At 55.9% G+C, this 13,878-nt stretch overlaps 2 protein-coding genes across 8 annotated transcripts; both read left to right on the top strand.

The window, feature by feature from the left end:
• The first annotated feature begins 334 nt into the window (after positions 1-334).
• FXYD1 (FXYD domain containing ion transport regulator 1) lies at positions 335-4,491 on the top strand. Of its 4 annotated transcripts, none has more exons than XM_077132153.1 (9): positions 335-466; positions 1,124-1,206; positions 1,610-1,674; positions 2,084-2,116; positions 2,725-2,799; positions 3,099-3,135; positions 3,958-4,007; positions 4,185-4,264; positions 4,357-4,491. In XM_077132153.1, exons 3-8 carry the CDS (start codon positions 1,614-1,616, stop codon positions 4,205-4,207), a joined length of 279 nt encoding a protein of 92 aa, XP_076988268.1. In that variant the 5' UTR covers positions 335-466; positions 1,124-1,206; positions 1,610-1,613; the 3' UTR covers positions 4,208-4,264; positions 4,357-4,491. The 4 variants fall into 4 exon arrangements, with proteins under 4 accessions (XP_076988268.1, XP_076988269.1, XP_076988265.1 ...); XM_077132154.1 differs by having other exon boundaries at positions 1,124-1,287; XM_077132150.1 differs by lacking the exon at positions 1,124-1,206.
• A 215-nt stretch (positions 4,492-4,706) lies between these two features.
• FXYD7 (FXYD domain containing ion transport regulator 7) lies at positions 4,707-13,569 on the top strand. Of its 4 annotated transcripts, none has more exons than XM_077132147.1 (6): positions 4,707-4,806; positions 9,184-9,213; positions 10,881-10,955; positions 11,096-11,129; positions 11,332-11,372; positions 13,079-13,569. In XM_077132147.1, the coding sequence occupies exons 1-6, from the start codon at positions 4,776-4,778 to the stop codon at positions 13,099-13,101; spliced, it is 234 nt and encodes a 77-aa protein (XP_076988262.1). In that variant the 5' UTR covers positions 4,707-4,775; the 3' UTR covers positions 13,102-13,569. The 4 variants fall into 4 exon arrangements, with proteins under 4 accessions (XP_076988262.1, XP_076988261.1, XP_076988260.1 ...); XM_077132146.1 differs by having other exon boundaries at positions 11,096-11,138; XM_077132145.1 differs by lacking the exon at positions 13,079-13,569 and having other exon boundaries at positions 11,332-11,771.
• The last annotated feature ends 309 nt before the right edge of the window (positions 13,570-13,878 follow it).

The raw sequence follows: 13,878 nt of genomic DNA, 5'->3' as shown, positions 1-13,878 counted from the left end.
TAGCCGGGCCCAATTTCCAGGGAGCAATTCGTTCATGCACCTCCGCCCTCCACCCCAGCTCAGGAGCCGAGATGGACGTAAGGTCTGTGTGTGTATGTGTGTGTGTGTGTGTGTGTGCGCGTGTGTGCGAGCATGTGCATGCAGTTCAGGTCTCTGCCCTGCTCTGAGCCAGCACCCTCCTCTCTCCAACCTTTCTCTCCTGCTGCCTGCTGTTCCTCCATCTGCGCAGAGAGAGTTAACCTCCCCGGCTGGGGCGGGCTGGGCTGGGGGCCGCCCCCTGGCCCCCCTCCAGCCCCAGCTCCAGTTACAGCTGCTGGTTGCGGAGGGGAAGGGTGGGGTGGGGCTGGGAGGGAAGATTGCTGGGGGCGGCGCGTCCAGCTCTGGGCCAGGGGGTCCAAAGGGCTCAGCCCCCGGGCACAGGCGGACGCTTGGGGGCCTTCTTTCGGCGGGGGACAGCCTGATTGGGGTGAGCGCCCCCGCCCCTCCCCTCCAGATCTCACTCCTCCCCTGGCTGGACTGCCTATTTTGGGAGCAGGAGTGGCCAGCCTTGGCTTCTCGGGCAAGCCAGACCCAAGAGGGAGGGAGAGTATGGTGGGAACACTGGGGTTCCCACAAGGCTGGGAGCCTGGGTGCGGCTCCTCCCACCCCTGCTACTGTACCCCCTGGCCGAGTGTGGGGTTTGCACACTCCTGGGTCAAGCTCCAGCTGCGTCACTGTTTGGGGGCACTGGAGGCCCAGTGCCTGGCGTGTCTTCACCCCACATCCTGCTCCAAGCAGAAGTTTTGGGAGAGGCTGTTGTCTCCATTAGAGCCCTGCTCTGTGCATGTGTGTGCTTTTGCATGTGTGTGTGTCCCTCTCCCTGGGCCTCTTGTCACCCACTCGGCATTGTCAAATTGTGGAAGATGTCACCCAGAGGCAGGCGAGGGGCCGTTTTCCCCGTTCCTCCTTTCTGTACAGAAGAGAAGGGACAGCCCTTCCCAAGGGGACAGACTGTGGCAGTGTGACAGCCAAGCCTCACCCCAACAGGCTGTGCGTGACCCCCAGTGGGGGGAGCAGGCTGTTGCCATGGTGGCCTGTGCGAGGCGGATTCCTCCAGGGTGAAGTGGGGGATATTTATACCCAGGGTCAGGCAGAAAGCGGCCGAGCAGCCGAAGGCAGAGAAGGCGGGTACTTCACGGAGCACAAGAGGCTGTGACGTGCGGGCAGGTGGGCCCTTGGCGTGTCCCAGCTCTGGCACAGAGTCTGTCCACCGTGCAGGGGACGGACATCCTGCTCTCCCCTGCTCGGGTAGGCTTGAGGCAGCCAGGGCCTACTGCGGGAGGAGCAGGCCTGTGGGAAGCCCTGGGCCTGTGGGTGTCTCACCTCTGCCCTTGCTGGGTTATGCTGTCATGTAACCCCCCATTGCGGGGGTTGTTTTGGTGACATGGTGTCCCCAAGAAGCAGGGGGTGCCTCTGTTCCTTCAGGCGACCAAGCTGGATTAAGTCCCAGTCTGTCTCTGACTTAACCCCTTGGGTTCAGACCCCAACGGTGGGCTGGGGTGAGTGGGAGACGAGGCTGGAGGGTACACACTGGCTGACCCTTGGTGTTCTCCCCCCCACCCCCCGGCAGGACAATGGCATCTCTTGGCCACATCTTGGTTCTCTGTGTGGGGCTCCTCACCATGGCCAGAGCAGGTGAGTCTGGGGGGAGACACCCCACCACATGCCTCAGGGCCAAGGTGGCAGGGGCAGGGGAGACCCCATAAAAGAACCAAGTTGAGAGGTTCCAATCTAAACCAAGTCTGTTGGGGCACTAATAAGTTGGAAGTCTCCACAGGCTGGCAGGTGGGGGAGGGGAGAGGGTACCCAGGGCAGGCAAAGCAGGGGAGGCGGGAGGCTGGCTTCCCGGTCTGTCGGATGAGGGAATCACAGACAGCCTGACCCGAGGCAGAGAGCAGGGGCAGGGCAGTGCAGGGGGAGCAGCCAGGGTCCAGAGAGGAGGGCCGGCCTGCCCAAGGCCCAACAGCCCCTAAACTCCCAGCTCAGGAAGATGGGGCCCCAAAAGCGTCCCAGGAAGCCTCCTGACTTCTCTCTCTTTTTCCAGAAGCTCCGCAGGAACATGATCCATTCACCTATGGTGAGGGAGATCTACGCAGGGGCCCGGTGGTGGGGATTGGGGGGGGCCTGGGTCTACCTGTTCTGTCCCTCTGTCCTCCTCTTCTGTCTGTCCTGACTTCTCTCATTGTCTCTGTCTCTTTGTCCTTTCTGTTTCCTTTTTTTCTCCACCTCCCTCTCTATGTGCATATCTCTGATATTCACCTCTCTCTCTCTCCCCCTTGCTCATTCTCCTACTCTTTCGCTCCCGTCTTGAGTTCCGTCTGTTTCTCTGTCTCTTTTTCTCCACGTGTCTCTATCTCTCTGTGTCTCATGGCCCCTCCTCTGCTGCCACCTGCTCTTCCTCCCCTCCCTGTTGTCCTCCTCCAGTAACCTCCTCCTTCCCTTCCTACGTCTTCTTTCCCGCTTCCTTCCACTGCCCCTTCCTCCCCTACCCACCCTACACACCTTTCTCTTCTCCCTGACCCCTTTCTTCTCCTCCTTCCTCCCTTCTCTGCTCCCTCGTCCCCTCCCTGATCTTTCTCCCCTCTACCTCCCTGATCCCTCTTCCGGGCGCCCCTCCCCACTCACCCCTCTGCGCTCCTTCCTCTGTCCCTCCTTCCCCCCCACTGCGCCCGCCACCACCCCCAGACTACCAGTCCCTGCGGATAGGAGGCCTTGTCATCGCCGGCATCCTTTTCATCTTGGGCATCCTCATCATCCTCAGTGAGTACCCCCAGCCCCGCCCGCGCCCCAGCCCCGCCCCACCCTCTCTCCCAGCCCCGCCTCCGCCCTGTTCAGACCCCACCCCTGTCACCGGCCCGCCTCCAATCCCGCCCCATCTCCGCCTCCGTCCCGATTTCTGGCCCCGCCCCACCCCGCCCCGCCCCTGGCCCTAGCCCTGGCCCTGGCTGGGTTCCCGGCTGCTCCGCCTGGCGCGTGCCGGACCTGGAGCAAGAGCACCGCGCCGCGGTCTTATAGAGGGAGCGCTCACTTCACCCCGCCCTCCCCCTCCCTACTCTCAGGCAGAAGATGCCGGTGCAAATTCAACCAGCAGCAGAGGTAAGAGCCTCTCAGGCCCCCCACCCGCCTACTCCTAGAGGGGGTGCTGCAACCAGCAGCCCTGCAGCAAGTAGGTATTTAGCACCTACTGCGGGCCAAGCCCCAAGCCAAGCCCTGGGGAAGCGGCTGTGAATAAACCACCTGCCCTGACTGGCCGAAATCCCAAGCCGGTGGGGGCGGGGGCGGTAGATTCCAGCCGCCCCACAAATATAAAATCACGAAGCGTGATCAGTGATGGGAAGGAAAGGGACGCCGCGAAATGAGATCACCTCACGGGGCGTCCCAGTTTAGCTCAGAGTCCTGTTCAGATAAAGTTTTAAAGCCCAGAACCTTCTCCATGTTGAAACAATTACAAATATCATTATGAATAATAACTAATATGTATTGGGAGAGTACCATACACCAGATACTGTTTCCTTGTGTATTATTTGTCTCTCCCCCCCCCACACACAAACACCATCCCTATGAGATAAGAGTTATTATTGCCCCCCATTTTACAGATGAGGCACAGGGAAGTTATTTGCCTAAAATCACTCAGCGGGAAGGTGGAGGTCCTTTGCATTAGGATCTGCCTTCAGGTCCCTTCACTCATCTCTCCCCTACCAGCGTCAAGTCCCCTGATGCTCCCTGCTTGGAGCACCTTCTGCCAGGCGTCCTTTGTGTTCATACCCTTAAACTGCTCCCGGTGCCCCCGATTTTCTGGAGACCCTGTGCCTGTCCCCTTGCCCATCTCTGAGCCTCAGTACACCCGTCCTGTGAGGTGAGGGCTGGAACCTACTGCCTCTCTCTTTTTCCATCCGAAATCCCTCTTCCTCATGCTAGGACTGGGGAGCCTGATGAAGAGGAAGGAACTTTCCGCAGCTCCATCCGCCGTGAGTTTGGGGAGACTCAGTATTTGAGGGTGAGATCTGGTTCCACCAGCTCCTTCCCTGGGCCTGTCTGAACACGTGCAAAGAGGGGTTTGATATGACACCGGAGGGAGGGGAGTCCCCCCTGCAAGGGAGCTGGGGATACCCCTCCTGACAGCCGAACTCTGTGCCCCCCTTCAGGTCTGTCCAGCCGCAGGCGGTAGAAACACCTGGCGCGATGGAACACAGGCAGTTCCTGCAGCTCTGACCCGGTGGGGGAGGTAGAGTGGGAAGGGGAGGGGGCGAAGGGCAGGGCAGGACGGGGAGCAGGAGTACTGCGGTGCCTTTCCTTGCCTTTCTTTTCACCCCACAGGATCCCCCTGACACCTGACGCCTCCCACCCACCACCCGCGCGCGCCACCCCCCCACCGCCTCGACTGTCCCCAGTCCTGCCCGTTGCCTCCCCCCCAACCCCCAGGCTTCCAATAAACGTGCTTTTCTCTCTAGACGGCGCTTTGTTGGTCGGTCAGTCCCTCCGCGCGTAAGGCTGGGTGTCCCTTTGGCCCCGGCAGGGGGCGCCCCCACCCTCAGGGAAGGGGCGGGGACGTTGGCAGTGGGCGGGGGCGGGGGCGGCCCGGACGGGGGCGGGCTCCCAGGGCCCCCATTGGCTGCGGCCCCCCCAACACCAGGGCTCCCCCCATTGCCCCCCCCACCTCAGTCCGTCCCGCTTCCAGCTGCTGCAGCCGCGCCTTCACCGCCTCGACATTCAGCAGCCCCCTGCTCCGGCCCGGCATGGCGACCCCGACCCAGGCCCCCACAGAGGGTGAGCGTCGCTTAGGGAGGGAAGGCAGGGGGGTCGGGGATCTGAGGGTTTAGGAGAGAGGGTGCGGGGAGATTGCAGCCCTGGAAAGGAAGGGGAGTGCGGAGGGGGTGTCCGCGCCTTCCTTGGGCGGAGGCCCCTGTAGCGTACCCCTTGGCGCCCCTGCGGGTCTCTTGGACACCTCACCCCGGGCGGTGGCGTCCCTGTGTTGGACCAGAGGTTGGAGAGTGGCGGCACCGGGGGAAAGGATGCTCAGATCGGTCGCTATGGCAACGGGGTGACTGGTCCAGCACAGTGGCGGGAGCGGAGAGGAAGAGATGGGTTCAGAAGGTGGGAGCGGGTGGGTCTGCCGCGAAGGGGTTCTCACAGATTTTAGGGGTCTCTGGGTGAGGAGGGGGAGGGGCCATGTTTCTCTTTTCCTCAGGGCTGGCTCCTATGGAGGGTGTTTCCTTACATCCCTGACAGACAGGTTCAGAGGGAAGGAGGGAAAGAGGGAAAAGCAAGAGAGGGAGAGATGGACAGAGGAAGTGAGAGACAGTGAGGAAGAGGGGCAGAGAGATAGAGAGATAGAGAGAGGCTGGATAATAGAAAGAAACAGGCTGAGAGGGCTAAAAGAAAGATAGAGAATGACCAAGAGAGACAGGAGATGGTGAGAGTCAGACACAGAGAGACAGAGATGAGATTTGGAGAAATTCATATCTGTGAGGGGGAGAGGCAGACAGAGATAGATATACAGAGAGACAGAGAAAGAGAGAGAATAAGCCAGAGAACCAGAGAGGGGGACACAGAGAGAGAGACAGGGAAAGAGAGATGGATCTTCAGGGAGAAAGAGGAATAGAAAGAAGGAGGGGCAACGCTGGGTGGGGCTGGAGACACTGCAGTGAGACCCTGTGGGCAGGAGCAGGATGGGGGCTCTTCTTCCCAGTTCCTTTCCGGCATCCAGGGTGGTGCAGCTTGCCATGGTGCACTTGGGTGTGCAAGCACAGATCCCCTCCCCGCCCTCATCCAGCCGCACACCAATTTACATTTCACACCCATTAACCCAGTTATGCTCCTACTAAAGAACTCATCCCACTGTTAGCCCCTAACAGCCCCTTTCCTGAGCCCACTTCTGCAGAGGAGTCAGGGAAAGGATGCTTTGATAGCGGGGACTGTGCAGGGGGGGAAGGCTCCCAGCATTGAGGGCAGGGCCAGGGGTGGTGAGGAGCCTCTGGTGGTGAAAGGAACCCCAATTCCACTCCCATCTCTTCTTCCCTGCCCCCTTTCCTGGCAGGCGGGGGCTGCTGCACTGAGCCATATCTGCAGAATCCAAAGCAGGGCGGGGGGAGGTGGGGCTGCAGAGGCTGGAAGCCACCCTAGGGAAAGGGGGCAGGGCAGAGCCAGTAGGCCTGGCGGGAGCCCAGGGCTTCTTTTTGCAGAGGTGGTGGTTAGTAGGATCGATGGCAGCAGACAGGCAGAGGTGGGAGGACAGACGCCCTAAACCCACCCCCACCCCCACTTTCCCCCAGCCACAGCTTGAGAGGGGACCGCAGGTCTTGGGAAATCCCAAGGAAGGGAAAGCATGTTGTGCATTGCAAGCCGTTCAAGGAAACTAAATAATGCTGAATTGCTGGGAGAGATATGGAGTGAGGTGAAGGCTTTCTGGGTTCTGCTAGAGAGCCAGAGGAAGAACTCTGTGTGTGTGTGTGTGTGTGTGTGTGTGTGTGTGTGTGTATGCAGAGGGTCAGAGAGGTGGGAAACATAAAGGGGATGTATGAGCACAGCTGGGTCTGGGCACCTGTGACTGAGAGGGTCCCTCAACTTGGCCAGAAGCCAGCCCTGCAGGGACAACAGTGAGAGGTATGGAGGGAAGGTGGGGGATGAGATTGGCCTCAGGGTTAGAAACCTAACTCCCACAGCCTGGGGTGCTCGGACTCATCACTTCTCTTCACCTCTCAAGATGCCCCAGTTGCCACAGCAACTGCCTCCTTCCTAGTGTCTCCTGGCAACTGGCCAGAAGTAGTGCACATTCCTTTTCCTGCCTCCTGGCCCCACCCTTAGCCCAGCCACACCCCAAGGACCCAGATTGCTGGGGGCAGCAGGGACCAGAGGAGGACCTTCTCCATGGAGTGCCAGGCAGGCACTCTGGAACAGGTGCTCACTCATTGGGTTCTTGATGACTTTGGAGGGGGAGAGGTGTGTGGAAACACAGGAGACAGAAGTTGGCTAATCCAGCTACTCTACCTCTGATGCCACCTCCTGCACTCTAGGAGGGTCTCTTTCATTCATGCTGGAAAATTTCTTTGAGAGCCTTTCATAAACACCAGGATTAACAGCAACGATGAGTCAAAGTTACTCACCACCTGGTGGGAGAGCTGAGACAGCACAGGTTACTCTAGAATAATGTCTCCCCATTTTTGGATGGATGCTTTGAAGTACCACCTTCACGGCTTTTGCCCTCTCCAAATATTCCTAGCACTCTTCATGTATTTTTCCTTCAAAGGATGGACTTTAAAAAACGAATTAGCTCTATTGTAGATCATCATCACAAATGGACAAAAAAATCTGTATTTTTTTTTTTTTGCCTTAAATTGAAAGCAATCATCTAAACAATCTCGGATAAGTGACTCCATCTTTCTGGGCCTCAATACCCCTTTTATGAAATGGGGATGGAGATAGCACCTACATCAGAGTTGGTGTGAAGATTAAATGTGTTATTCTCTGTAAAGTACTTAGGAGAGAGCCTGGCAGTGGAGTCAAGTGCTGTCAGATACTGGTTAGATAAATTAAATAAAAGAAAAAAAAATAATGTTACGGAATTCTATCTGGATATCATTGCCTGCTGAGGGCTTATTTTCTCTTGGATAGAGGGGGAGATTAACAAGAGTTGGAAGGTGCTAAAGACACACCGGTATCAACTATGACTTCCTCGTTGAAGGCTAACCAGAGAACTAAGAAGGGCCAAACTCACACATTGTTTCAGTCTGTTCTGTTCAGGGTCTTGCCTGGGTGCCACCTGTATCAGTCAGTTTAGGGCAAGCTATGCTATAGTAACAAATACTACCGGAAATCTCAGTAGCTTCTGAGGGTTCATTTCTCACTTACATGTATGTGTCTATCATAGATCGACCCAGGGTCTCTCTTCACCAAAGAAAGGTGGAGCAACTTCAAACATTCTGGTTGCCATCTTGAATATTACAATCACCAGGCTAGAGGGAAAGGAGAGCTCTGGGGGGGCTTACATAAGCACTTAAATGCTCCAGCCAGGAAAAATGACAATGATACTCCCAATTCATTGGCCAGAATTAGTCACATGGTCGCATCCAACCTCAAGGAGACCATTCTTCACTGAGCCTGGAAAAGGGGAGGATATAATGACCTGGCATCACCCTGTCACCTCTCCTCTAGTGGTACAAACACCACACTTTGTAGAATTTACCTCTAGACAAGGCAGAACGTGCTAAGAGCTGTCAGAGGTATTAGGGAGCCATTGGGATGGGTATCTTGTATGGAAAGGAAATTCTGAGCTCTCTAGGAGAAAATCATTTGGGGCAGGGAAGTGGGAGATGGGGAAAAATAGATCTACAAGCACACACATTTCGTCTACACATAACATTTCTGAAATTGGGGTAAATTTTCTAATGGATGGTATGTTTCATGTGGTGGAGTTATGTACTTATTCACACACAATAGGAAAGCTATTTTGAAATCAATGTTGAATTTTAAAGTCAGTGGTGTCTTGGGTGGTGCAATGGTAGCTCAGTGGCAGAGTTCTCACCTGCCATGCCAGAGACCCAGGTTCAATTCCCGGAGCCTGCCCATTCGAAAAAAAAAAAATCAATGTCTTAAAACTAATTAACATAGGATATTAATCAGCAGAGCTCCCCTGTGCTGGATTTAGTGGCAGGGCATGTGATGAGAGCAGTGGCTGCAGTGCCTGCCCTTGGGAGCTCTCAGATGGCTGAGAAGCTTTTTCAGAAAATGTTTAGGGGTAACTTAGCAATACGGTCAGTGTTCTACCAATGGGGATTGGGGTCTGTGAACCCTTGGCATCATATGTAAACAGGAGTGTTTATCTGTTTTTCGGGAAACAAGTCCATAGCTTGCCTCACACCTCCACAGGGGTCTGGGTCCAGGACTGCCACGTACAGTTGGGTAGGTTACACACTGCACAGAAGGCACCGATTGATAGAGTAAGCAGGGGCTGGAATCCAGCCTACGTTCCACTCCTGGTTGGCGTGTACTGCCGTGGGGCTGTACCATTCAGAGCAAGGGGCCTCTTTGATTCCCACAAAGAAATCACTGGGCCAGTAGCCCCATCTAGGTCCTCAAAAACATTCAGAAAGCCGGTGTTGAAACATTTTTTTCCCTCTCTTTGTTTCTCTGCCTTCCTCCCTGCAGCTCCTCAAGAACATGACCCATTTTATTATGGTAAGTGTCAGACTTTGTGATGGGGCACTCTGGGGTTAGATGGAGGGGTGGCCACAGATGCTCACAGGTCACTGCTAGAGTGGCTCTGGCTAGGGTCACAGGACACGTGGTGGGCCTCTGGCCACGTGACCACAAAGATGCAGGTCCCAGCGGCTGGGCTTGGGGAGGGAAGAACCAGATTGGGGATGGGGGACTCCATAGCCCTTCAGAGACCCCTCCAGTCATCACCAGGAGCCAGGGCCAGTGCTTTGGGATTGCAAGCAAAGGAAGGTCTTAAAAGCAATGACTCTGAGGCCAGACTGCCTAGGTTTGAATCTTGACTTACCCACTCGGCATTACCTCTCTGGGCCCTTTTGTAGACAAGGGAGAATAGTAGCTCCCACTTACAAGGACTGTGGGAGATATTTACCATCAGGCCATTAAATTGTCCTCACAGCACTGAAGCTCAAAGAGCCCCCCATGCCTGGCTGAGCTCAAGACCCCCTCTCACCCTTTCACTTTACTGGTTCATGAGGTTCTTTTCATATGCCAAGTTCTTTCCCACCTGAGGATCTTTGCACTTGCTGTTGTTACCCCGGCCCACCCTCACCCCCACCCTGGCAGGTGGAGTGACTTGTCCTCCACCTTGACGGTGAGGGCTCCTGTTGGAGAGTCTGTCCCTTCCTCCCATAGCAGGAGCAGCTACCCCACAGCCAGCCATGGTCGCATGACTCTGCGTTCTGTTTTTAGTTTCTGTTTTTGTTTCAGTGCTTTATAACTGTGAAAGTCAGCTCCTTGAGGGCAAAAGCCTGGACCACTGCTGGGACTGAGTGGGTGCCTGGGGACACTGCAGCGAGCAAGACAGACAAGCTCACACTCAATGGGAGGAGGCAGGCATGCAAAAAGGAAACACAAGAGTTATAGTATATTAGACAGAAAGAATGACTATGAAGGGAAAATAAAGGAAGGAATGGAATGAGGTGTGGAGGAAAGAGTGGGAAATTCTAAAGAGGACAGTCAGGGAAGGCTTCGCTGGCATTTGAATAAAGCTCAAAAGTTGGTGAGGGAGGGAGCCATGTGGATATTTGAGGAAAAACTTTCAGGCAGTGTGAACAGCAAGTGCAAAGGCCCTGAGGTAGGACCAGGCCTGATATGCTCCTGGAACAGCAGGAAGACCAGCGTGGCTGGAGAGGGTGAAAGAGGGAGAACGTGAATCTGGATGAAGGCCAAGAAGGAATAGGGACCAGACACAGGGCCTTGTGAGCTGTGGAGAGGACATCAGCTTTCACCATGAGTGTAAGGAGAGCCAGAGGAGGACTCTGAGCCCAAGGAGGACCCTGATCCAACTCAGGTGTCTGCAGGGCCCCCGTGGCTGTGCTAGGGGGATGCGGGGTTGTGCATTGCAACCACAGAGGAGGCTGCTGCTACAGTCCAGCTGGGCCGCAGTGGCAGACAGGTCCAGGATCAGAGCAGTGGAGGGGGAGATTAAAGAAATTAAATAAAATAAGTAAATGAAGAAATATGTAACTTCACAGGGCAAAAGGATCCCAGGGAGAGGCCAGGAGAGGAGAGTAGGAACATCCAAGCCTGTGCTCTCAGTCCTCGCCTTCCAGCCTGGCCTCAGGACAGAGGCTCCAGGTGGAGCAGAAGGGCTACCCCTGCTTCATGTCTCCCATTATTTCCCCCAGACTACGACACTGTGCAGACTGTGGGCATGACCCTGGCTACCATACTTTTCCTGCTGGGTATCATCATCATTATCAGTAAGTGTGGTCCCTTCCTGGGCTCCCAAGTCCCCTCAAAGGGGACTGCCTCAGGGTCCCTGGGCACCTACTGTCCCCTTGCCAGCTTTTGTCCACATCTTGTGTCCTGTCTCCTTGTTCTGTCATCTCTCTCCTAACAGGCAAGAAGGTGAAGTGCAGGAAGGCGGACTCCAGGTCTGAGAGGTCCGGCAGCAGTAGGGGGGTGGGGAGACAAAGGTGGGGGAGAGGGGGGAGAAGGAGCCCGAGTGGCCCAGGACTTAGGGCTACTTCCATAACAGAAGGTCCCCTGGGCCTGGTACATATTTCCCTTGTGTTTCCCACACCTGTGGCTCTTGCTCCTCTTTACTACGTTTCTTTCTCATCTTTGTTTCCACAGCCCAACATGCAAATCCTGTAAATCAGAGCTTCCTTCCTCAGGTGAGAGCGAGACAGTGTGTGGTGCTGGGGAAGGCTGCAGAGGGGCAGAAAGTAGGACTTATTTCAAGGGAGGCACCTCGGATGTACCTGGGAATGGGGTGACCACAGGATAGACAAGGGAAGACTCCGTAGGAGGCTGGGATCCTGCAGAACAAAGACCTCCCCCATGGAGAGGCAGCGGGAGGTGAAATGTCCTGAAGAGCCTCCCAAGCTTCCCAGAAACAGTCACGTGAACCTGTACGAGCCAGGGAGGGCTAATTCCCCAGGCCCACAAAGGGACGGCCCCATATGGGAAAAGGACTTCTGTTAGTCAGAGGAAGGAGAGTTGAGCACTAGAGAAGACAGCAAGAGAAAACGTTTTCCAGACTTTATTGTTCAACTGGGTATATCTAGGATGAAATGACCAAGAAATAGGAAAGAAGGGAGAAAGGAAGGGAGGAAGGAGAAAGGGAAGGAAGGAATGAACAAAGGGAGGGAGGAAGGGTTCCAGAATAGTTGTGTCCAAATAACAAAAAAGAGAGTTGTACAGAACATAGAATTTTAAAAATAAATGTTGATGTTGAGAGAATACAGGGACAAAGTTTGGGAGTATGAGGGTGGAGACCGTAGGAAAGGATGGAAGGTACAGGACAGAGATAGAGTTAAGAGGATGGGGAAGGTAAGTCAGGGTGAAGAGTGTAGGAGGGGATGGGGTGTAGCAGTAGCAGGGGGTGGGCTGTAGGGAGGGGCGGGGTGTAGAAGGGGGTCAGTGCAGGAGGAGGGCTGAACTGGAGGAGATGGTGAAGGGTGTAGGAGGGGGATCGTGGGTGCTGGTGGATGGAAGGTGTAAAGGACCATGTAGAGGGATGGAGGATGCAGGAGGGGGATAAGAGTGTAAATGAAAGACTGTGACTCCTTGCAGGTGTTAATTTTAATTATGTAAGAATAACTTGACCTATTTTTAGTGGATTTGCGTCCTTTCCAGGGATTTTGAAAAAAAATCAGAGTTGGGAATCTCTCTGCCTCTTATAAAGTTCTAATAACTAAAAAGCAGACCTTGGGGTTCTCCATAACTTTGGGGAGTTGGGCATAGAATTTGATGTGTTTAATTTCAGGTTCTTTTAATGGGATTTAAAAACATTAATATGTGTTAATGATACAGATCAACTGAAGAAAGAAGGGGTACTTGGAAGACGGTGAAGGGGGAGGTGAACTGGGGTACAGTTTAAGAATCTGTACAGAATTTTGGCATACCCCAGTTGAATTATGGACCCGAGTGGGTGGGAGATGGAATTCCTGTGGCATCCAGATGCTCAGGAGATAAGGTATAGGGGAGAAGGGGAGGTGGAGGAAGGGATGGGGTGTGGGAAGGGGATGGGGGGTAAGAGGGGATGGAAGACAAGAGTGGAGGAGGGGGCTCCTTTTCTGACAAAGGGTGTCCCAGAAGACCCCAGGTTTAGTCTGGAGTCGCTAGCCTCATCATAGGTGTGTCCTTCCACCACAGTGCCCCCGAGTGGCAGGACGGAAGCCACACAGGTGTCCCCATATGGACCAGACGTTCTCTAGTGGGGAGACAGGACAGCTTGCGGGGGGGGGGGGGCGGGGGGGCGGGGGGCAGCCCAAGGTCCGGCCTCCATGGTGCCTGGAGCTGGAGGGCGCACGGGCCGTGAGGGCGGGGACTGGTCCATCCCTCTGGTGGCGGACGCCGGCTCTCTCTCTCCTCCCAGCGCCTGGCGGCGGCGGCGTATAAGACCAACCCCAGGCACCTCCACTGCCGTCCCAGCCTGAGTGCGGGAGCCTGAGGATCGGGCGGAGGCGGTGGGGACCCCAGCCATGCGCCGGGGAGCGCTCCCCCGAATGAGCCACCCCGCCCACCCCGAGGCTGGAGCCGCTGCACCCACTGCCCCTCCCCAGGCCTTGGCCACGACGATCCTCCGAAGAGTCCGTCTGCAACCCAGACCCAGGGACTCGGGCCTCCAGCCCCTGGAGTCCTGCAGTCCACCCCAAGCCGCACGGAATCCCCGTGTGCTGATCCCTTGCACAGCCCTGTCTGCTCCCCACGGACCCAACCTCTTGCCCCCTCGATGCCTCCCTCTTAAGCTTAATAAACGTGCATTTGGTTTACCCCCCTGTTCTGAGTAGTTCTCATCTGTGGAGACAAAACTGAGGGGGGGGGGGTGGAGAGCGGGAGGGGAGCTGAATGGAAACTAGGGCAGCCCTCCCTGCACCCCCAGAGTTGCCGCCTTCCTTCTGATCCTCCCCCTTCCCCTCCCCCAACGCCCCGGCGGCCTTCTGCCCTCCCTCAGAACCCCTCTCTCAGTACCCCAAAGCTGCTCCCTTCCCCTTCCCCCTTCTCTCGGCTTTCCCAGAGTTGTCCCCTCCCCCTTCCCACTCTCCCCTCCGCCACCCAGGACTTGCCATCCTTTATTCCCCATCCGCACCCCTTCCCCTTGCGGGGTGGGTGGAGGCCACTGCCCTGCCTCTCATCCCTACCCCCGTCGCCCTCAGTGTCTCCCCTTCCTGCTCC

The sequence above is a fragment of the Tamandua tetradactyla genome, chromosome 16 (genome assembly GCF_023851605.1).
Source record: "Tamandua tetradactyla isolate mTamTet1 chromosome 16, mTamTet1.pri, whole genome shotgun sequence".
Lineage (NCBI taxonomy): Eukaryota > Metazoa > Chordata > Mammalia > Pilosa > Myrmecophagidae > Tamandua > Tamandua tetradactyla.
Note: the sequence above shows the minus strand (reverse complement) of the source record. Positions and strands in the feature narration are given on the sequence as shown.

Bases quoted from the DNA above. Each gene is read 5' to 3' on its own strand.
- FXYD1 (XM_077132150.1), top strand. From the start codon at position 1,614: ATGGCATCTCTTGGCCACATCTTGGTTCTCTGTGTGGGGCTCCTCACC. The intron at 2,117-2,724 runs GTGAGGGAGATC...CACCACCCCCAG, and splicing joins ACATGATCCATTCACCTATG to ACTACCAGTCCCTGCGGATA. The intron at 3,136-3,957 runs GTAAGAGCCTCT...TCCTCATGCTAG, and splicing joins AAATTCAACCAGCAGCAGAG to GACTGGGGAGCCTGATGAAG.
- FXYD7 (XM_077132144.1), top strand. From the start codon at position 4,776: ATGGCGACCCCGACCCAGGCCCCCACAGAGG. The intron at 9,214-10,880 runs GTAAGTGTCAGA...TATTTCCCCCAG, and splicing joins ACATGACCCATTTTATTATG to ACTACGACACTGTGCAGACT. The intron at 10,956-11,095 runs GTAAGTGTGGTC...CTCTCCTAACAG, and splicing joins GGGTATCATCATCATTATCA to GCAAGAAGGTGAAGTGCAGG.